Source organism: Nerophis ophidion, linkage group LG02, assembly GCF_033978795.1.
Source record: "Nerophis ophidion isolate RoL-2023_Sa linkage group LG02, RoL_Noph_v1.0, whole genome shotgun sequence".
Taxonomy (NCBI): Eukaryota; Metazoa; Chordata; class Actinopteri; order Syngnathiformes; family Syngnathidae; genus Nerophis; species Nerophis ophidion.
In genome coordinates this window covers 65,708,740-65,722,709 of record NC_084612.1, presented here as the reverse complement: position 1 = coordinate 65,722,709, position 13,970 = coordinate 65,708,740, and the positions used below count along the sequence as shown (strand labels likewise).

General features: G+C 41.5%; 1 protein-coding gene across 1 annotated transcript in view; it reads right to left on the bottom strand.

Moving 5' to 3' along the window:
• Window positions 1-268: 268 nt before the first annotated feature.
• prdm2b (PR domain containing 2, with ZNF domain b) overlaps window positions 269-13,970 on the bottom strand; it is a 42,117-nt gene continuing 28,415 nt past the window's right edge. The window contains exons 2-3 of the mRNA XM_061888849.1: window positions 6,902-11,250; window positions 269-1,198 (exon numbers count right to left, since the gene is read on the bottom strand). Of these exons, the coding sequence (XP_061744833.1) occupies window positions 1,181-1,198; window positions 6,902-11,182 (4,299 nt within the window). The 5' untranslated portion in view covers window positions 11,183-11,250 and the 3' untranslated portion in view covers window positions 269-1,180. The remainder of the gene's footprint in view (window positions 1,199-6,901; window positions 11,251-13,970) is intronic.

Sequence of the window (13,970 nt, the reverse complement as noted above, 5' to 3'; positions counted from 1 at the left end):
ACGTTGGGAAGACTACGTCTCCCGGCTGGCCTGGGAACGCCTCGGGATCCCCCGGGAAGAGCTAGACGAAGTGGCTGGGGAGAGGGAAGTCTGGGTTTCCCTGCTTAGGCTGTTGCCCCCGCGACCCGACCTCGGATAAGCGGAAGAAGATGGATGGATGGATGGATACACCCCTACAAAATACTGATACACTTCTGTCCACAAAGTTGTTTCAACTCATGCATTTTTAACCGACTTTTCCAATTCATAATAAAAAACACCGAATGAATACATTCTATCGTTTTATTGAGGCCCCAATCTCCGCCATCCAGCTACACATTTTGGCAGTTCTTTTTTAAAGTGCTGCAGGGACGTGCGAGTGATGGTTCTTTCCACAAGTAATAGTATATTAGAAGACAGAGCGGGGACAACACCGTCCATTTAAAAAAAAGGACCGTAATTGGCTTGCTAAAGTCAGATTAAAAACAGACAAGTAAAAATACGAGATGTCGTTGAAATCCGGACTGGATGGATAGTTGTGTCCATTCAAACACACACACTCGTACACACACACTCGTACACACACATACAATTCCTGAGGACCATTTGTTGCAGTCAACTGCCACCATTCATTTCCCAACACAATTGAAAAGTCAATAGGTTACACAAGCCAACATACACACTCTGCAAAACAAACGGCGGCCATTGGAAGGGACTTGCCATAAAATCTACACTAAGTTCTAATATTTCGACACATGCATTACGAGACTCTGGAAGAAAACAAAAAAAAGTAAAACAACAACGAAAAAAAACAATTAATCCAACGGAGCAGGAAGTGGAATATTAATAATACAAGGAGTTTCCCTAACTGATGCATGATTGCCATTTGCAATAGATCAGCTTTGACAGAGCCCTAATGTTACTGTTTTGGGTCAAGTAATGACGCATTGTATAGATAGATATAGATAGATATATGTATATATTAAAATCACGGCCATTTACACTTTTTTTTTTTGCAAGGCTGACAAAAAAAACTATAAAATGTAGGCTCAGTTTAGTTCATATGACAATTGGAAGGGGAAAAAAAGTGAAAGAGCTCCCCCTCCTTCAGTCCAGCAAGGCAGAGTTTTTTTTTTTTTTTTTTTTAGTGTGGAACAAGCAAGAGTCTGTATTCCCAGGAACCTGACGAGGTCTTCATGGCTTACTTCATCTGCACCTCCTGGAAGGAGACAAGATGACGTTTGACAAACAAAACTGAAAGAACAAATCAATTAGGCTGGATTTTAGAAGGAGTCCAACTTAAACAAGTTGAAAAACTTATTCGGGTTTTGCCATTTAGTGGTCAATTGTAGGGAATATGTACTGTACTGTGCAATCTACTAATACAAGTTTCAATCAATCAATCAGTCCTGAACAGCAGAACACTCCTGTCATGTAGATTAATGGTTCATGGGAAAAAAAAAACTCCCCACTTTGGCCGATTGCTCACACTTTTGTATTTAAACGAGTTGCACGGAAACAATGGACTTTTTCTGCATTAAAAGGAAAAGTGCATCATTCAGAATGCTTATGTGAGACAAGAACACACGTCTTTTCCTTTTCTGTGGGTTCTAGATCGAGGTGTCAAACTTTTAAAATAAATACATATATACATATATACACACACATTATATATATAAACATACAGTCTCTGTCAAACGTTTACAAACACTTTTAAGGAACATAATGTCAAGGCTGCCTTGAGTTTCCAATAATTTCTACGACTCTTATTTTTCTGTGATAGAGTGATTGGAGGCCATACTTTATCACAAAAACTATTCATGAACTTTGGTTCTTCATTTATTATGGGTCTACTGAAAATGTGACCCAATCTGCTGGGTCAAAAGTATACATGCAGTTATCACATCACATGGACAAAGATAAGACCTTCTGGAGTTAAGTTATGTGGTCAGATGAAACAAAAATTGAGCTGTTTGGCCACAGTATCCAGCAATATGTTTGGAGGAAAAAACGTGAGGCCTTTAATCCCAGGAACACCAGACCGACCGTCAAGCATGGTGGTGGGAGTATTATGCTCTGAGCCTGTTTTACTGTCAATGAAATTGGTGCTTTAAATGGGACAATGAAAAAAGGTGGTTAACCTCCAAATTCTTCAGGACCACCTAAATTCCCGGAGTTTGGGTCTTGGGCGCAGTTGGGTGTTCTAACAGGACTATGACCCCAAACACACATCAAACATGGTAAAAGAATGGCTAAATGAAGCTAGAATGAAGGTTTTAGAATGGCCTTCCCAAAATCCTGATTTAAACGTCTGGACAATGCTGAAGAAACAAGTCCATGTCAGAAAACCAACAAAACTTAGCTGAACTGCACCATATTTGTCAAGAAAAATGGTCAAAAATCCAACCAGAAGCTTGTGGATGGCTACCAAAAGAGCCTTATTGCAGTGAAACTTACCAGGGGACATGTAAGCAAATATTAACATCCCTGTATGTATACTTTTGACCCAGCAGATTCGGTCACATTTTCAGTAGACTCATGAATTGATTAACGTGGACCCCGACTTAAACAAGTTGAAACTTATTCGGGTGTTACCATTTAGTGGTCAATTGTACGGAATATGTACTGAACTGTGCAATCTACTAATACAAGTAACAATCAATCAATCAATCAATAAATTCATAAAAGAACCAAACTTCATGAATGTTTTTTGTGACCAACAAGTATGTGCTCCAATCACTCTATAACAAAAAAAAAAAAGAGTTGGAGAAATTATTAGAAACTCAAGACAGCCATGACATTATGTTCTTTACAAGTGTATATAAACTTATAATCGTGACTGTATAAGTGTGTGTGTGTGTATATATATATATATATATACATATATATATATGATTATTGTATATATTTATGTACCCTGTAAGTATATGTAGATTTTACAGTAAAAAACTGGCCACTCAGTCAACAGAATTTACTGTAAAATATACAATATACATACAACGGTAAATAAAAAAAACAGTACCGACTGTTTTTCAAAAGGAAAAAAACTGAGCTTAGCTGTCAAGACATTTAATATAAAATTTGCAGCGTTTTTTTTTACAGCAAATTACTGTAAATGGAAAAACAGTAGCACTGTTTAGTTACGGAATAAACCTGGCAGCTTAAGTTGTCAGAATTTTGCTGTAAAATTTACGGTGTTTTTTGCAACATGTTACGGTAAATAGAAAAAAAGGGACACAGTTTTTTTTTTCTGTCAACTGTGCTGCTAGTTTACCATAAAAAAAATTTGGTACCGTTTTTCCATCTACAGTAACACACCGTAAAAAACGTAAATTTCATGGTACAAAAACATTGGGCAGCTCAGTCAACAGTGGTGGAGTTTTTTTCAATTAACTGTAATATGCTGTAAACAATCAAATCTATTGTCATATTTACAGTGTACAATTTGATGGATATCTTGCTTTGAAATTATAAGTCATGCAGATACACAAGTATTTATTTTTATTTTTACAAAAAAAGTTACGAAACTGTGATAATATAACATTTGCAATATTGGATCAAACTAAAGTTTATAAGGTATGCAATTTAATGCAGCACATTTTTTTCTGTCAAAATGGAACAGAACGAATACATTTAGTAAGAAAAGATAAGGTACTTTATTGACGCATATACTGTAATTTCCAGGCGTTTGCGGGCTTTGAGTTTGACACCTGTGTTGTCGATAGTGGAAAAACTGTTAGCAATAGTCGACTAACAATGCAGGTAATGGGGTTTCACCTACTCACCCCTCTTAAAAAAAACATCCAAAAACCAACATTGCATATACATTTAGTGACAATCATACAACCATGTAGTAACTGCCACGTTCATAACGTTATAATATTTACAAAGTACTTTGGTCATTTCAAGTATTACTACAACTTTTTTCTTTAGCGTATTGATTTCACAACTTCAAGTCAACAGCAGCAGATTTGAGTTTGCTCCCAATAATCATGGCAGACTTTGGGAGCGACGCCACCGACGACTAGTTTGGGACAAATGATGATCCAGAACCTTATTTTTTTTAGTCTGAATCCACAGAGGATGAGTTTATTTTAAACACTACTTCCTTTCGAAAAAACTCTCCCGCCGGTGTTTGTTTTGGAGCTGCATTTGTCCCGATACATTCTCGATAGTAGAGTCACGTTTGTAGCGCAATCCAAGATAATTTAATGATCCAATGATAATTACCATAGCCAAGGGAGATGAAATATGTGCCAATATTACAGTGGACATTTTGTCATTTTGCCGCATTATGCACTAGTCCTCATTGGAAATGTGGTTTTCTAGCTAAACACTACTGCTTCGGTCGCCAAAATTAACAAAAACAGAAAGTTCTTAAGAGGGGCTTTGACCAAATATACCTATCCCTGTGAACTTTTATTTGCGCAACAGATCGTAGCACAGGTAGTGGAAAATAATGTGTTAGCAATTGCTACGAAACGGAGAAGGGGTAATATTAAATAAACTCTGCTTCTTCCGACTCCTATTTGGACGTGTTGAAATGTGAAACTGTAAATATATGATATACCACATTGCAACTTTAAAAAAAATTAATCACTTAACTGATACTATAACCATGTGGACAGAAATCCGAGTGCTTCTGGCACATGTTACTATTGAAAAAAATAATGGATCTTAAACAATGCTGTTTTTATAGGACTAACATACAAAGATTTTAGCCAGGAACGCATTCAGTTTTAAGGTGGTGAATAAAAACATTGTCTCTTGCTGATCAGTTCCTCCAACTAAGACTTTGTTTATTCCGTGTTTAAGACGCATGTGAGCGACTACAGCTCCGCTTTCCTGTGCATGGAAGGGGAAAAACACAGCTCTGTAGCGCAGAGAGTGACACTTCCACATCAATCACTTGTCCGTTTGGTTATGGTTTAAGTTTATTTCAAACATGCTAAACAGATAGGCGATAATTCTGCTCAGGCTTAATTTAACTTTGGATGGATTTATTTTGCCAGATCAACTTTGGCTCGATTTATTTTGGGAGAAAAATGTGATACAAGGGTTAAAAATCTGTATCTTTGCTACTTTTCTTTTTTTTTTTTTTTACTTCAAACTCTTATGACCTATTTTTAATCGCAAATGTGACTAAAATGGTAATGGTAAAAATGTCACACCCGAAAGCAACTGAGATAGGCTGCAGCACCCCCTGCGACCCTGAAAAGGATAAGCGGTAGAAAACGGATGGATCTATGTGGAGCATTATTGGTAAATTATGGATGTTTTTTAGAGGACTTTATAGACAAAATATGTATATCCCCAATATAATTTTTACACTGCCCGGGACACAGAGAATAAGGCTCGATAGTGGACGTGATTTTGCAATGCATTGTGGGGGCCGGGTAGCCCCTGTTGCTGGACAAAGCTTCTGTTTACATGGCTGTATTCGTACAAGCGGCACTGTGAGAAAAAGCAACACATTGGATTAAAATGAATTGTACGAAACCAAAAAATCAAGGGTCTGTCCAAAAGGCTTAAATCTTAAAAACATGTATACAATCGGTGGAATTGGTCCATATGAGCAAGTCCAAAGGACTAGAGATTTTAACAAAATGCCGAACTTGTCCTGTACAATGAATTGATTAACGTGGACCCCGACTTAAACAAGTTGAAAAAATGATTTGGGTGTTACCATTTAGTGGTCAATTGTACGGAATATGTACTGAACTGTGCAATCTACTAATAAAAGTATCAATCAATCAATCAAACAATCTCGTCAGAATTAGTTTTATACATGCTGAGAATTTCGAAACGTGAAGTCAGTAACGGCTTACGGACAAATCAAGTTTGGGTGGGTGCAAGACCTCGGACTTTTCCATCTTACTGTCGTCATTTCAGAGGTAATTCAACAGGACTTGTTACACCACCATGTGGTATCACCTGGACAGATTTGTTTTGAACTAAATATATGTTAAGCCTGAAATGCACTGTGCATTAATGTGGGAAATATTTCCGGTTTTCTCCATTATTGATCTATGATTAGAAGCATTGTATTTTCCAAAATACTGTATGTTGTTTTTAGCCCACTGCTAGCTCAGGGAACGCTATCACTAACAACCGACTAAATGCTACATACGAAACAGAATAAAACATGCTTTGTTTCAAACTTACCAGTCTGAAAATGCCTTGAACACACCGTGTATCATTAGGTGATGGCGTTAAAAATTGTTTTATGGTCTCCCAGCTGCTATCCAGGCCATTCATTGTCTCTTTATTTGCTCACTAACCCCAGATCCTAGGCTTTGCTTCTACGCTGGAAATAAGACAAATCTCACCGAATCGTTTTATATTTTGCTGAAGCGATCACGACAACAATTGGGGCAGTTAATGATGCCGGAGGTTCGCGCCATGTTTTAAAAGAACATATTAAGACAGAGTCTTGCATTCAGCCATGTAAATAAGTTATTCAGAAGCCAGACAGAGCCACAATGCATTGTGTTTCGACGTCACACTCATAAAACCTATCAGGGAATTATTTTCTCACATAAAGATCGTGGATGATTGGCATATTTATACATATAAATAAAAAAAGAAAAAAGAAAAAATTAAGAGCAGTGTTTCCTCAAGTTAAGTTAATTTTGTGTGATAATACTACAGTAATTGGTCTCAAACGCATACACTAATAGTTTCCCTCCTTTATTCATATTACCTTATTTTATTATTGTATCAATTACCTGATGAGAGTGTCTGCTGTGCTGCTATTGCCACTGTCTTGTATACTGCAGTTCATACCTTAATTTCCCAGAGGGCAGATGTCCATGGGATCAATGTAATGTTAAGAAATCTAGTTGTTTACATGTGCATGCTCACTAAACTCCATTCCAATTGACACTTCACTGAAACAAGACTACAAAGTCCTGTGACCCACCGGAGAGTCTTTCAGCTCAGGCGTGGACGTGTCCTCGTTTTTGACCACAGAAGGGGGCGCTGACATTTGCGAGCTCCTGGTGACTGGACCTCCGACCCTCTCTCTGGTTCGCAGGGAGAAGCGCTCTTCTTTCTTGGGCTGCTGCGGCTGTGGTGACTTGGCTTCCGCTAATTTCTTGGGTGACGTCTCTTTGCCCGTGCGCTGTACCCTCGCGGCCGGTCTTTGTGCGGTGTCATTGGGCGCGTCGGGGGGTGAGGGCTGAGTTTGGCTTTTCTTGGTTTTTTTGCCGGCGGGGGCTGTCACAGCTGTTGCAGCTGTCAATGAGGCCGGTCTCTTTTGTGCGCTCAGTGTCGATTTCCCTTTGACGATCTGCGGGGGTTCCGGCTCCGCTATACCGGAACTACGAGCTCTGGTCTTTCCAAGGGTTTTCAACTCCGGTTCTGTCAGTGAACCAGCGCCATCTTTTTTCTTATTATTTTTGTCTGAGCCAGCCTCTTTCTTTTTGTCTGCAAGTCTTTTCATGGCCTTTTTCACAATAGGCCTCATGGGGCAGCTGACATCCATGTGCTTAGTCAGACTGGCCTGATAGGTGAACTCCCGGCTGCAGTGAGGACAGATGTTAGTCTGTTCCTCCTCGACTTTAACGGCAGCCTTCTTAACTGAGGTGGCGGCTTTATTCTTCTGGGAAATGGCCTTCTGGACCAGCTGGTTTTTCTTTTTACTGAGGGCACTCATTTTTGTTTTCCCCAAATCCTGACTGAAATTAAGTCTCTTTGGCTGGCCCATTCTCCGAAAAGCACTATGGCCAGCAGCGGTAGCTGATGGTGACGTAACTCCGTTGGAAGACTCAACGATTAGCTTGAGAGGGATGGGGTTCTTCTTGGGAGTGTAGCGTTTCTTGTCGCTGGGGTTGGCACAGGCCAAAATGTGCTTATGCAGCTCAGGCATGTTGTCAAAACTGTTCCCGCACTTTGTGCAGCGGATGGCCGTGGTGAAGGTTTGCGGTATGTTGTGTGTGGTGAAGTTGGTCGCCGAGGCCACAGAGCTTGCGTGGGAGCGACTGTGATAGGGAAAGGGTGGCGGTTTATAACTAGGGTAGTGTTGATTCAGACCCAGGCGGACATCAGGGCCTTTGGGCTTTCCGCCCTCAGAGGCCATGATCTTTATTGTAGTGTACAACTCCTCATTGGGATCTTCTGGTCTATCATCTGCATGGTTTGCAATTACATCAGGCTCATCTTTTACCAAGTTGTTTTTTTCTGCAGGTTCTTCTGAAGTCTCTTGTGCTGGTGTAGAGATGCGGATATCTTCTTTGGCTCTGGATGGGTCGGTATAGTTCTGTGGTCTGAGTTTGCCACTCTCTATAGAGGTATGTGTGCATGATTCTTTTGGATGCAGATCTTTTTGGTGCTGCTGCAGATTGCAGAGAAAGGCAAACTCCTTGGAACAGGCCGAGCATACAAAGATAGTGCCCACCCCGTGTAGCGTTGTCCGGTGAGCAAGTAGGGCGTTGGCGTCGCTGAACAGCTGCAAGCAGAACTCACACTTGAAGGGCCAATCAGAAGCATGCTGGCGGATGTGCCCACTGAGCTCCTTCATGGAACTGAAGGGATCCTCGCAGACATTACAAATAAAAGTCTTGCTGTAAGTAGAGTCGACTTGTTCAGCCTTGGTGAGTTTATCAAAGGTCTTATCGAGCGAGGGAGGGTCAACATCATCCCGAGGCACGTGATTCATGACAGACACATCATCAGTGCAATGTTGAGGCTCCTGTTTTATCTTAGCATAAGGAAGGCTTAGTGGCGGCAGCGGAGGGGCTGGATCAGGTAGCACAGGAGGTGGGGAAGATGAGGACTCTGGCTGAGGTGAGAGAGCAGCAAAGTCAGAGCTCAAAGACTTTTGAGTTCCTGAGTTGAGGTCTGGGTTGGTTTCACCAATCAGTAGAGAAATGTCTTCTGTAGCGGACAGACCAACTGATGAAGGCTCATGAGGAGCACGGGCATCAAGTGCATTTTTGCGCAAAGTGTTTGGGGAGTCCAGTGTCACAGAGAGAGCGTTGTCCTCATCTTTATTTTCACCTGGGAATAAACTCTCCTCTGCTTCTGACGGCAGCTCAGGCGTCCTTGGTGACATTTTGGGTGACAGAACAGGAAGAGGCCGCTGCATCGACGAGTCTGAAGGCTGATAGAGGGGAGAGTTAGAAATAGCAACTGGCGAGGGGATGGTGGGTAATACAGGGGGAGGCGGTGTCGTTGAGGTTACGCTGGATGTGCCGGGAGATGAGGGGTTCATTGTAACTGGTGTTAGGGATGGAGGAGATGGGTGGGCCGACTCGGGTGCAACATTTGGAGAATGAGGTTGAGGACTAAGGTTAGTGTTCAGCGAGGGTGCCTCCTCCGCCGGCAGGGGCAAACCAACATACTCGTTCATCAACACCTTCTCAAGCATGCTAGTGTTTGGCTTTCTCTTTTTGACAAGCTGCTGTGGTGCAACACTTCCCTCTGCAGTGCTTTGCTTTCGATGGATGCTCAAATCAAGCGCTGCATCACTTTGAGCCTTGAGAGAGGTGCCACTTTTTCGACTGACAGTGTTGGACAGGTCTAAAGGTTGTTGATTGCAAGCATTGCCTCCGCTGCTGGAAGAGCTTTGGCCTAGAGGGTTACTTCCAGAGGGGCTTAGATCTCCATCGTCATCCTTGTCCAGGTGGTTACCATGAGGGCAGACACTAACGCTTTCAAGCTTTGGCATCTTGAGGATGTACGAGCTTGGCGCCGCAGCCTTGCAGTTCTCTGCTTTAAACGCTGGACTAAGCTGCGGGGATGACGGTGGTGAGGACGTTCTCCGTTTAAACCGACCAGAGGGACCTTGGAGCGGCGTGACAGACAGCGACGAAGCCAGCCTGTGGCTTTCGGTTATTAACGTGATGGTGGACTTCTGAACGTCTTGCGTTTGAAGGAGCTGCTTGAGCTTAGGTGACAGATAAACTGTTTTCTCCCGTTGAAAACCGGACGAATCCGCTGCTTGCTGCAGAAGCCCGCCCACGAGCAAGTTGGGAGAGGACGATGTAACTGATGATGAAGAGGCTGTGAGAGATGGCGTTTCTGTATCTACTTTGAGGCCGGGAACAAGAGGAGGCGTGGATGTTCTTCTTTTAGATGATAGTGAGCAGAAGTTGGACACCTGCTTGGCGGTGTTGGCTCGAGCATCCACCTTCAGGGCCTGACTGAGCTGACTGGGGCTGATGATGACTGTGTCCAGACCAAACAGGGCGGCAGATCTGGTGTCCACTTCAATGACTTCACAGCTGCTCACTGCGCTGGTTGAAACAATCTTGCCGTCGATGTAGAAACTCAAATTTTCAGAGATGTTTTTAGATATGTCTACGGCGTAATCGTCACGGTCTGTTTCGTCTTCGGTGTCGGCGCTGGGCAAGTATACGAGCGCTGGGCTGGTATTCGAAGAGTCTTCTGGTTGCGGCTGGGTTGAAGCCTCCTGCAGCAACATACCTTTTCGACGAACACCCTTCGGTAACAAGTGTCGTTCATGTATCCTACGTTGGTGGCGGCGCATGTTTGTGTGCGTGCCGAACGCTTTGTTACAGTACTTGCACGGGTGGAGCTCTTTGGATTCACCATTTTCCTCTAGAATGAAGGGACGGTCAACTTGAGGGCCTGGTTCCCTCTTTGACATGTCAGAGCTGAGCAGCGCTCCTCCAGTGAGCTGCGAGGCTACGTAGTGACTTGTCGGGCTGGTGCAGTCGGAGCTCGAAACATCTGTCTGCACCAAAGGGCTGAGCAAATTCGCTGTACCGGCTAAACAGCCGGGTTTTGTCTTGAGACCGCCCTCATGCCTTCTTTCATGGCGCCGTCGGCCCACCTGTGAGCCAAACGCCTTACTACAGTATTGGCACTTGAAAATTTGTGCTTGCTGGTTGTTGACGGCATGGATGTGTATGTGGCGCTCCAGACCTTGCCTTGTGGAGAAATAGCGTTCACAGTGCTGACACGGGAAAGAGTCCCCGTAAGGGTCCCCTTCGAGGTCGCCGTCGGGATCTGGATCAATGTCAAGATCGGGGTTGATCTCGGGTTCTTGCCGCAGAGGCGGGGAAGACTGTGACTGGCTTGTTTTGAATCCACTGACAGATGGGTTGGGCTGCTGTGCTTTAGTTGGAGTCAAATCATGAGCATCTTCCGCCTCTTCTTCTTCCTCCTCCTCCTCGTTTCCCCCATCCATCATGACTGCTGACATGTCCTGCACATCTCTGTGGTCACTGATTTCCATGGAGTGGTCTTTCTGGAGCTCCTGTGAGGGCTTTAGTGGAAATGACCTCTGACTGGCCTCCTTCAGACCTGCAAAGAATGTATTAGAAAAGAACAAGGTGAGCCAATTCTAAATATACTTTTATGAATCTGCCAATTATTATTGTATTGTACAGTTAGGAATGTACAGTGGATTCTTAACCCTCAGGGACAAATGCTGACTGTTTTGTCCTTTCAGTAAATATTTGCTGTATTTTGGCTATAATAGTTGTTGTGTTACTCCATTATACATGCTTTTTCCTAAGAGAACTTTTCTCATGTTAAAAATGTCTAAGTCCAATTATACAATACATTGGCGTTAGGTTATAGACCAGGGGTCGGGAACCTTTTTGGCTGAAAGAGCCGTACAAGTCAAATATTTTTAAAAGTATTTCCGTGAGAGCCATATCAATTATTATTTTTTTAACACTGAATACAACTATATGCGTGCATTTTTAAGAAAGACCAACATTTTTAGAGTATAATAAGTCTCTTATTCTTTTTAATAACATTGTTATTCTGAGGCTAACTAAAAATAAATAAAATAATTCTTACCATTAATACCACTTCTTGAACAGGTGCGGTAGAAACCGGATGGATAGATGAAAATGCATGAGAATGTTTTATATTTTGAATGTTGTTTTTAAAACTGTGATTACCAGCGGAATTATTCATTACTTATCGTGTTAAGCAATGTCAGCTAAGATTTATCTGAGAGCCAGGTGCAGTCATCAAAAAAGCCACAGGTTCCCTACCCCTGTTGTAGACAAATAACTCCCAAACAGGACGTACCAAGTAATGTTTTTAATTTTAATTTTTTAGGGCATTTTTATCAAAGAATGTCACAATTTTCAATTAGTATACATTTGCATAACAAACTAATGTTAACCTGTGACTTTATCTGATCAAAAGTCCTTTAAAAAGGGTAAAAAAAAAAAAAAACATTTAAAAATATTACATTTAATATTTGGGACTGAATTTATTAAGAAATTTGCCCCAAAAAATACAAAGAAATCGATATGTTTTTAGGTGCTTTAAAATATTGGACGTTTGTCCTGTTGGGCTTTGAAGATAATTATAACCAAATGTCCCCAGAGGGTTAAAACGGATGCAGTTTAGGGCCTACAAAACTAATTTCAACCAATTCAAGTTTTGTTTTTTTAAAAACGGTTCACAGTGAAAAGGATTAACCCTGTGCAAGATTTTTTGGGGATATATTTATTTCCAAATAAGGACCAACTTGAAAAAAAGAACATACAGTGAAACTAAGGCCTGGGCGATATGGCCAGCAAATATACTTCTGTAAACAACAATATAGCATTGGACATTGTATGCAAAAAAATAAGAAAACTAAATGAAATAATATAAATAAATGGATGGGCATTGGGCAACACAACTTTAGCTTAATGCAGAGGGACTGCTTTAGTTTTTACTCTGCATCATGCTCTTTCCTTAGCATACATAGTACCCTGATAGTAAATTATTCCACCAGAGTAAGCTGCTTTTAGTTGGGAGTTTCTTTGTTGTTGCTTTAATATTGGCCTCGTCAAATGTTGCATTTTCCCCCCACTGGATAACTTTGTTTGAGATGATCCGATAAGTTTGTTGTGCAAACTTTTTTAAACAAACTTTGCAGCATGCAGTCACTTGGTCTTCGTCTATGTTCGCAAATCCAAACAACTGCCAAAACTATTATTTTCTTTGGAACAAACTTCTCGCTCTCGCTAGCAATATCCCTGTTGTTGCTATGCGTGTGAATCCCCCTAATGAAATGGAAATTTAAGCTACAGAAGCTCCTGTGGGCAAAGAATGTGCCGGCACAAGAGTAAAAGAAAACATCAACTCCGCCCAGCCCCTAAATCGTACACAACAAAAAAACTTGAGTTTATCAATCAAACTGATTTATTGCCCGGGCCTAATGGAAAGTGAGTCGATAAGTCTTAAGTGTTGCCAGACTGAATCAACACAGAAAATAAGGTGTTTTACTATTCATAGTTATCAACTATTTTACACTTGTGCAGTTAAGAAATGTCATTTGTATTTTCATTATTTCCTTGGGAAACTCTGTTCTGAAATTTAAGGCAGCTTCCTGTATCCAGATGTTTGACTTTAAAAAGTTCCACTGCAAAAGCCTATGGGAAGTGTAAATTTATTCTCCTGAAAGTCAATATATTACACCCTTAGATTCTTGTAGGTAAATATATTGGAAATGTGTTTGAATAATTCATTGCCACAGAGTAGGAAGTGCAAAGGTCCCTACAGATATAAAAGTGTAGCATGCATTAATTCACAGTAATCAACAGAGTGAAAGTCAACTCGCCTTCCTCCCCATCCCACATCGCCTGGACAGATTTGTTTCCACTTGTTTTCTGCAACTCGGCGCAATCGGCTGGCCTGGCTCTCTGCAGCAGCTTTCTTTTGGCTGCAAGCACAAAGAACAACAAACCTTTTAAAAAATGCGCATACTGTGCTGCCGTGATTAGTCAACATAACTTAATATTCAACAAAATATTATTGGCATAATATTCAACAGCAGTTTTTATCAGTTGACATGTCAACCTACTCAGTGGCCTTGTGGTTAAGAGTGTACGCCCTGAGATCGGTAGGTTGTGAGTTCAAATTCTGGCCGAGTCATACCAAAGACTATAAAAATGGGACCCATTACCTTCCTGCTTGGTAGAGATGCGCGGATAGGCAATTATATCACCCGCAACCGCATCACTAAAGTCGTCATCCACCCGAACCAACATTTCATCAAAGCCACACCCAGC